We start from the raw sequence: 9,694 nt of genomic DNA on the forward strand, positions 1-9,694 counted from the left end.
AAAGACAGGGAATTCAACATCCTTGCTGGACCAGGTCCAGCTCTTCCTCCTTAGTTTTGGACCCACCATTGCATTTTGGTCTCAGAGTTTTGTGCATTTGGTGCTGATTCCCAGTGTTGAAGCTGCAGAAAGGGAGATTTTTGGTCTTAGTAAAGTTCTTTTGGCTGGGGTAGCTTCCCAACACAATCTCCAAGTCCTGCCTTTGCTGGCAGGGTGGCAGGCACTGCTGAACCACTGTGATTGAAGTGATGTTCAGTAGGGCTCATGGACGTGTTTTCCCTAGCAAAAATGTTTTTTTTTTTTAATTGGAGTTCTGCAATGTTATTTGCAGCCTAAAATTGGTTGATTTGTCAGTCATCTGATTTCTGAAATGTCCCAGTTGCAAATATTGTATTTATTTGTTTCCTGCCTAATCTGGATCCTTTCTGAGGTCTGCTTAACCAAAACCCATGTGGGTGTACTCTCCCTGTTGATAAGAATGTGTCTGTGATACTGAATCCAGGACAGTCACATGCAGAAATGTGTATAAATCTTCACCTTATTGAAAATGAAAGGCTGATTTAAACTGGAAAGAGGCCAGTTCATGTTCCAGTAAAACAAATGCACAGATTTCTGCGTTTTATGAGCTGTAAAGAGCAGAGTAAGCTCATTGTTTGTGAGGAAACAGTATGTTTTTTGCATCTAGTCTCTTTGGGAAATGAGATTCACATCTAATTTTATTGAAGGAAGGTCTTGATGCATGTTATACCCGTCCACTGCATAAAACCCACAAGCAATTAGTAGCATAATGGGCGATTTCAGCACTGAAAAAAATTTGACATCATTGACAAGTGTAAGAGAGGCACGGGAGAAGTAAAAGATTGAAAAACTAAAAGTGGTGAAGACTCTTGGCTAGCTGCCAGCCAGAGAATTTGGAATAGTTATAGTATGACTTAGTAATGGCTTAAAGAGCAATACAGTAAAGGCTTTAGGGACTCCAAATCGCTACAGAGTATGAAAATTGATGCCTCTGGTACCAGAGTGATAGACTAAACTACTCACATTGGCACAGTATTAAAGGTTGGGATTGTTTATTGCTGGTTTTTGCAAGATAACCAAATTTCCTCTGGGATTAGCAATCAAGCAAGCTAATTCCTCAAGAAAAGATTTAATCACACAGTGTAATTTAGAATAGGAAAAGAAATAGCCCTTTTTACCTTATTTGAGCATTAGAAGAGATCTGTTTCATGTTTTTTCCAAAAGTGTTTAATTGTATTGTATTGGCAGCACATGAAACAATGGAGTTATTGCTCTACTGTTTTCAAACTTCCCAACTTTGTGTGCAACAGTTTTGAAAACATGGGACTCAATTACCATAGCTAATTTGATGCCATTAACTCAGAAATATTATGCTCATTCCTAGAGGCAGTATTTAAAATATAAAGTCTAATGTGAATTAAAGTTGAAAACGCCACCATAGAAGTTATGTCTCCATTCCAAGAGCACAGCTCTCCAGTCAGCCAAAATTTCTCTTTATGTCAGGGAGGAGTGAGCCTCAGTAGGGAACAAGGAACTGTGGTTGGGTGCTGAGACTGAGCCCAGGTGGCTCTTCATGTATCTTGGGACAAATCTTATGTTTCCAGCTACTAACAAACTCTTTCCTACCCACTTTTTTTTTTTTTTTTTTTTTTTTAAGATGCAAATACTGTGACAGATCCTTTAGCATATCCTCTAACCTGCAGAGACATGTGCGTAACATCCACAATAAAGAGAAGCCATTCAAGTGTCACTTGTGTGACAGGTGTTTTGGTCAACAAACCAATCTTGACAGACATCTAAAAAAGCACGAGAACGGGAACATGTCTGGTATGTTCTGTCTTTTCCCTCCTGTCTCTCCCCTCCCCAGCCTGCCCCACGTCCCATGTGCAAGAACTGCCCATTCCCTGTCAGCGCTGCCGACTGTCCACAGGCACACGCTGCTCCGACGGGTGGGGGGGTTGCAGAATATGTAAGTGCCTAAGTTCTGCTGATATTTAAAGTTCTTTGAAAATCCCAGCATAAACTCTCCCCCTGTATGACTTAAGACCACTGGATGATGTCTTTTCTATTGGCTTTAATTAAGCCAACCTATAGCGTTTTTGAGAACAGACTGGGAAAGTTGGTTTGATCCCATCTCCGCAATCACTTGGCTCTCAATAGGAGTCCTACATTTAGAGTCTCAGGGGACACTCTAAAAGATTTTCCTGGCTCTTTCCCACTGTCAGGAGCTGAAAAGCGCTGGCTATTACGGAGCTAACAGTGCCTCTCAAGCCCCAAAGCAGATTGCTCACTGCACAGCAGCAGCACAGGCAGCAGCAGGAGGGGATGTCATTGGGCTGGTTTGGGTGTCTCTAGGGTTTAATGAAAACCCTCTCTTCAGTCCTTTCAGTCTGCATTTTGCCTCAGTGGGAATAACCAGGGGCACGCAGTGAATGCGGAGCTGTCCCTTCCCCAGTGCTCAGAGAAAGCTGTCTGACACTGGTCTCTCAGTGTTAGTGAACCTGGGCGATTATGTCGATGATGCTCCATGTTTTGAACAAATCTGCTTAATTGACAGCTAAAAATTAAGTTCCATTTGCTCAGTTGAGCCATTGGTCTAAGAAGGGCAGTTACCAAGGGACAGTCTTGGAATCACAAGGAGCAGGAGGGAGATGTTGAAATAGAGACATGGCAAAAGAGATGATAAATCATGGAAATGGTACCCAGCATGCAACCAAGTCATTTTGGCTGGAAATCACCTTTGCCCATGAATAATTACTAATTACTGGTTTTATGGCCAAAAGCTGACCAACTTTTGGCTCTCACTCATTTTAACCAGAGTTTCAATTTATTTAAATGGATAAATACAGAAAATGTAAAGGAGCAGTGACAGACGTCGTATATTTTGCTTTAAGGTACTGCAACATCTTCACCTCACTCAGAACTGGAAAGCACAGGGGCAATCCTAGATGACAAGGAAGACTCTTACTTCACAGAAATTAGGAATTTTATTGGAAACAGCAACCACAACAATCAATCCCCCCGAAACTCAGAGGAGAGGTGAGTTGTGTCTGATCTGCCTTCAGAAGGTGCCCACTGCTCCTTTTCCAGGTCTGCAGACCTGACTGTTCACTTTTGATGATGTCTGGAGCCAGAGTTATTTTAGAATCTGCTTGCTTCAGTGTCCACCTTGGTGTCTTAGGAAAAGAAATGTGTTGATTCCCTCCCCACTGTGTATGAAGATGTTCCAAGTGGTGGATGATGGTCAAGAGATTCTATCTGTGAACATTTCTCCTTGTATCTGGACCTCTTAGTTCCAGGCTCGCACCGTTGGTTTAAGTCTGCTGAAAAATTCCTTCTCTTTACATTCACGTCAGGACAGGTGAATTCTGCATCCTGTGGCTAAATGTATGGAGCCTTAGGATTTAAGTGCAATTTAAATGTGTAATTAATAAAGTAGACCAAGCTAGATTCTTGGACCAAATGAAAGATTGTAGCTGAAAGTCCTTTCCCGTAAGTAACTCAATCCCAAGAAAGATGCTGAGTAGCCAAAAGCCTGTGAGGCTGCGGGTGGGCGTTGGGAGTCCACAGTGCTCCAGCATGTGAGAGAGCTTTTTCTACTAAGATTTATTAAGTATATGGGTGTTTGAATTCTTCTGAACTAACAGAAGAGAGACCACTTCTAAATATTTTCAGTTAATAAAAGTACAGCTAAGCAGAAAAGGCTGCGGGACGGAGCCCCACATATTTCTTTGGGATTGGTGTTGCATTATGCATTATTTTCTCTTTTGAATTGGCATTACATTATCAACATCAAAAAAATCTTACTGTTGGTGACAAACTTTGCTGTCTCCTCAATTTCTAGATGCCTTTGTGAAGGGATCAAAAGGGTGGACACAACACAATTTCCACAAAAGTATTGGATTAAGTGATTACATGCATATTCAAATTTCATTCCATCTTGATTGGCAATGAGGGCTTGGGATTTTTTCTTTGCACATCTGGTCTCAACATGTCCTCTGACAGGAAGTCAGCAAAGTGGAAAGGTTGCTGGGTTGTGCAGTGTTTCCTTTCTAAATTTGGCACTTCAGACTGCTCTTGACGGATATTTTATCCCTGGCAAATTGCTGCATTTGAAAGGATAATTAGAGAATCTGTTTTCTTAATCACATGGCTTTTGTTACTTTGGTTGTAGTCCATCTCCCTTTCATTTCTAGCAGCCTCAATTGAGCATAACAAGCAAGTTGGCAGCCCAAACTGTGCTCAACAATTTCTTATTTCTGCCTATTTAAATAAAAGATGATAAAGAGATATTTCTCTGATGATCTTAAAGGGAGGTGGCTGCTTCAGCTCTCCCTGTTCTGCACAACCTCAGATTTTTTTGATTCTGTTCTAAAGACAGACTGTTCCCTAGAGCATTTTTTTCAATGCAGTACTAAACTCATGGCAGTCAGCTGGAATTTGCTTGAGAAATAGATGAAACGCTAATACGTTCAGGAAAACTATGTTATTATTGTGGCAGAAACCAGCTTTGCTCCTCACAAAGTCCATCAGTTACAGCAGAAAGTCAAACGTTAAACACCAACAAGGCAATGAGGGTTCACCTTATCTTGCTCCAGCTTTGGGTCTATCCCATATTGTCCCGCACAGTTTGAAGCACGCTTAGTCTAAAGCAAACTGCGTGCGGACAATAAGGTTTCCATTTTTATAACTGTATTCCTGGAAGAGTTAAGGACCTTTTGCACAATGAGAACAATAGATGAATCAAGGCCTCTGTGCTGCATGACGTGGTGGGGGCAGATACAGTGGTGGCATGAATTTTGGGGGGGGTGCTCCACTGGGTGCAGCTCATTCACGTCACCGTGCCTCTGGTTGGGCGTTGGTTGAGGCCGCGGTGCCGAGTTCCTTCAGCTCTCATTTGGTGTGATGGACACAGTGCAGTGCTGGGTGCTCTGGATCCTGCAGGGCTGAGACCATTACCAAACGAGCCCCTACTTCAGCCTGGGTATTATGTCCTTGATAAAAATCCCGTAGGAAGTAGTTAAGAGAAGCCATTGTCTGAGAGCAAAGGGCAGCCTAATAACAGTGTGTAGACCAAATGGTTTTCCATGTGTGTATTGCTGTAATTACTCATTTAATAAGAATAAATGCACTTAAATTGCCATGTGACCTTTCTTTTCATTGCTTTTTACCCTTCAAATCAGTCAATAACCTCGTTCAGCACGGAGGCAATGCTGCAGACCACTCTTCAGGTCTCCAGCTGAACTCCCTTGCGTTCCCATGTATGAAATCCATACTTTCAGTGAAGCAATATGGCTTCCAAAGGGGTGGTAGTGTGCAAAATTAATTATGCATGTAATTTTGACTTTAAAACTCTGAATGAAATATTCATTATTTGCTAAAAATGCCAGATCAAATTTTCAGAGTTTCTTGGCCCCTACAGGTTCTGTTAAAAGGCAGTGAGTTGTTTTGCCCAGACTACATGTATGATTGGAAACTCGAGATGAAATAATGCATGAGAAAATTTGGAATGGTTATCTGAACATGCCTCTGTTAGAACAGTAGTTTTAGCAGGATAACAGGAAAATCCCATGCTGATGGTGCTGCAGCGTCCCACTGATTTCTGAGTGAAATTTTCTCCAAAGCTGCCCGAATGTCTGAAGCTAAGCAAGATATAAAATACTTTATTCTGCTGGGACAGATGCTTTTCAGATCTGCCTCCAAGAGTCTGCCGATGAGGAGCTTTCATATCTGATCTGTGTTTATAGCTTGCATTTGTTTTGGTACTTCCAGAATGAATGGCAGCCACTTTAAGGATGAAAAAGCCATGATAGCCAGCCAGAACTCGGATCTGTTGGACGACGAGGAGGCAGAAGATGAAGTAATGATGGATGAAGAGGACGAAGAGAGCGAAATGGCAGGGAAAGCAGTCAAAGAGCCCGTGACGAGTGACATGCGTGAGGGCACTCCCGAGGAGGATTATGAGGAAACGACTACTTTGGACATGAACTGCAAAGCTTCCCCTGGCAGGTTGGTTCCTTCCGAGTATTGGTGTGCCCGATAGGCGGAATGAAAACAATAAACCATACAAGAGTGCCAGCACCAAACCGGCTGCCGTGGGAACCGGCCCGGAGCAGCCGCTTCCCACTCACAATAGCAACGTGCGTCCGTGTTTGGGGCAACACCAGCCCTGCTTTCAGCCTCTTCTTGCAGTCTGGAGCCCTTGTTAGGAAAATTGACTGTGCTTGGGAAGCTATTGTGAGGTTCTGGGTGAGACAGGAAGCAGGGTGAGACAGTTCCATGGGAGAGACGTTATCTACTCCCTGAACCGTCCTGGATCTCTCATAATGGCCTTGCAAAAGACTGTGGAGACGCCATGAGAGAGACAAACTCTCCCTCCCCCACTAAACTTCCCTTTCTTTAGAAAAGAAAAGGGAATTCCTTTTATTTCAGGATCACCATTCCATGAGGCAAGGTGGTCTGTGAATGTGAGAAAGGGGGAAATTGCTCAGATCTGTAAATCTGAGAAGATGAGGGAACACAAAGAGGATCATTTAATTGACATTTAAAACCTCCATGGTATTTTTGTAGGTATAAGGAAGAGGAGTATAATAAGACTGGACTTTCGGCTTTGGACCACATAAGGCACTTCACAGATAGCCTCAAAATGAGGAAAATGGAAGAAAATCAATACAGTGAAGCTGAATTGGCAGCTTTCAATGCTTCCCAGCTGCCAGAGGACCTCAAGCAACCGTTGTACAGGAAATCCAAATCCCAGGTAAAAGCTTAACTCAGTTAAAATGTTATTGTCACCAAATACCCGCAGGATTAAGCTGTTAGTGTGTGGCGGGCAGGGTTATTCCAGCTTTGTCAGACAGGGCTGTTCTCCATGTCCACAAACCTCAGGCTCGCCCAACATCCCACTGCACCCCAGAGACATGGCAGGGGGGTGCTCTGCTCCCTGAGAACAGAGGACTTCCATACCTTTTTCTTACTTTTTAAACTATTTTTGTTCTGCCTGCTGCCCACAGAAATGCCATGGTGAGAAGTAGTCCCACTCTGCTGACACTGATGCTGTGGGATTTAGCTACAGCCTCAAAGGGATGTGATCTTCTGGCTGGCTTGGCTTTTTGATATTTTTTTATAACCTGTTGGATGGTACCACCTCTAGGTCCTCAGCATGTTTTGCAAATAGTAATAGCTGAAATGGTATCCTTGTGCTATTTCTTGCCATTTTCTAAACATTAATTAATTAAAACGGGTTTTTTTAGCCCCTTTGAAAGATTCCTGTTTCAAAAACTGCAGAATATGCATGTAGGAAAGGTCAGCAAAGGAGACTGTTATATTTGGTGAAATACAGGACGAGACAAGGGATAAAGTGATTCCTCAGCCTCTTGAAAAGAGACTCCTGTGCCAAGAATCTGAAGGCAAAGGAGACTTTGGGACCTTGTCGACTATCAAAGGTTTCTCTGAGCTTTGTGAAACCAGATGAAAGCAGAAATTATTATTACTGTTAGTGAGTCAAAAGTGTCAGTGAAAGGGTTGACAGTGGTTTTTACCTAATGCATTTTGTTGGGGTTGTTGTTTTTTGTTTTTTTTTTTAACTTAGTAGAGCCCAGTGGCTGCAGCTTGACCGCGCAGGGGTGGAGCGGGTCCAAGCTCAGATCCCCGCCGCAGGATTGTGACCTCCTTGTCCTTCTTCTGTCCCCGTCCAGGCCTATGCCATGATGCTCTCTCTCTCCGACAAGGACTCCCTTCATTCTGCATCCCACAGTTCTCCCAACATGTGGCACAGTATGGCGAGAGCCGCCGCGGAATCCAGCGCCATCCAGTCCATCAGCCACGTATGACAGTGCGGAGTCTTACCGAGGATGGGACCAAGTCCAAACCAGTAGCATGGCTCTTTCATATATGACTATTTAAAAGACTGCTGAGCAGAATGCCTTATAAATCTGCAGGGTCACTCATTTAAAGTCCGGTGACCTTAAACTGAATAATTTTAAAAAAAAAGAAAAGAAAAGAAACTATTTATTCTCAATATTTTGTTTTGCACAGCAAAGGCAGCTGCTGACTTCTGGAGGATCAATGCGACTTAAAAGAAAAAAAAAAAAAAAAAGAAAAAAAAAAAAAAGTTTTCAGTGGATTATGTAAACGGGGCCGGGAAAAAGTGTCTTCCAGTTCACCCGGCTTTGAGGGGCAGGGGCAGAAGGGTTAAGACTGCATTGATACACACATGGGCACTCCTTTAAAGTAGGAACTGAATTGATTTTCTTTTTGTATAAGATAGTTTGACACAGGATTGGGAACAGTTGCTTTTATGTACAAATCTCTTCATTAAAGCTTTATGCATTTTAGCCCTTCAAAGAAAGAAAATAGTTCTATCAAATGCACACTATTCATCGTAAATGTAGAAAGAAGTAACAGGGAATATTTTGTTCTCTCCGTAATTCTTTTGCCTTCTCAACTGCATTGTTTAAAAAAAAAAAGGAAAACCAAGGAGAAAAAAAAAATGACAGAAAAAGAAAGAACTCTGAGAAACAATACATAAGAGGCTTGTGTATATTGTAAACTATGAATGTTCACTACTCCAAGAAGATAAATCATCCAGATAATTCCGTGAAAGCACCGCGTTCATCGACGACACCACTAGTTCGAATCATTGTAAGGAGATTTTTAATTTTCGACAATCATGTCACTATTTTGTTGTATTGTTTCCTTTCCCCCAACCCTCTTAATTTCTCCTTTGTGTTGTGTGTACCGTGTATTTATTTGTTGGCAAACGATTGTTTGTTGATTACAATAGCACTGTTCCTGTAACAAACAGCACTGCTCCAGTCCCCCACTGTGTTAACAACGTAAGGCACCCATGTACTTCCAAAAAAGTGAGGTGAACTGATCTGTGTATATGGGAGTGCAAAACAGTGTTTGAAATTTTCTTACATTCCTCTTTTATTTTTTTTTTTTTTTTGCCTTTTAATGAATTAAATAACTAATAGATGCGACTTAGTTTTGTTCTTTTTTTTTTTTTTGTAATACAGTAAATTGATTCGATTGTATAAACAGTTATAATTTCTTCATGAAAGCATGATTCTTCTGATTAAAAAAACTGTACCCAATATTTTATGCTGGTTGTCTGCGAGCTTGTGTGATGTTATGTTCATGTTAATCCTATTTGTAAGATGAAGTGTTCCAAATTTATGTTTTAAAAAAATAAATAAATAATGGAAGGTATTCAGTTATTTTTGGGGGTTTTTTTGGCCTTTAGTGAGGGACCAGATTTATTTTTCCTTTTGTTTATAATCTCATTTTGAAATAATCGGCAAGTTGAGGTACTTTCTTTAAATGCTTTGTACAATGTAACTGTTACGCATTTCAGTACATTACTATGGGAGGATCAACTTAAAAAAAAAAAAATAATAAAGGACTACAAAACTGAAGGGATCCATTTCCTTTTTGTCTTGGTTTTGTCTGAGTTGGGGGAAAAGAAAAAAAGGAGCATTTCCTCTGCAGCAAAGATGGATCTGTGGGGTCATGGGGGCAACCAGAGGATGGGGCACTGGGAGGTGTCTTGGACTTGGCCATGAAATGTGGGACACGAGCCAGAGCCTCTCAGTAGACCGACTGTTGGAGGGGTTTGGTTAAGTCCTTTAACTTTCAAAACACTACCTTGGAAAAGAGGGATATTTTAGGTCATTTC

General features: G+C 41.7%; 1 protein-coding gene across 4 annotated transcripts in view; it reads left to right on the forward strand.

Moving 5' to 3' along the window:
* MECOM (MDS1 and EVI1 complex locus) overlaps positions 1-9,410 on the forward strand; it is a 327,125-nt gene extending 317,715 nt beyond the window's left edge. For all 4 annotated transcript variants that reach the window (XM_040074068.2, XM_040074072.2, XM_040074074.2 and 1 more), the window contains 5 exons: positions 1,676-1,845; positions 2,913-3,057; positions 5,791-6,027; positions 6,589-6,775; positions 7,713-9,410. In XM_040074068.2, coding sequence (XP_039930002.1) covers positions 1,676-1,845; positions 2,913-3,057; positions 5,791-6,027; positions 6,589-6,775; positions 7,713-7,847 — 874 coding nt within the window. In that variant the 3' untranslated portion in view covers positions 7,848-9,410. The remainder of the gene's footprint in view (positions 1-1,675; positions 1,846-2,912; positions 3,058-5,790; positions 6,028-6,588; positions 6,776-7,712) is intronic.
* The last annotated feature ends 284 nt before the right edge of the window (positions 9,411-9,694 follow it).

The sequence above is a fragment of the Hirundo rustica genome, chromosome 10, assembly GCF_015227805.2.
Source record: "Hirundo rustica isolate bHirRus1 chromosome 10, bHirRus1.pri.v3, whole genome shotgun sequence".
Classification (NCBI taxonomy): Eukaryota; Metazoa; Chordata; class Aves; order Passeriformes; family Hirundinidae; genus Hirundo; species Hirundo rustica.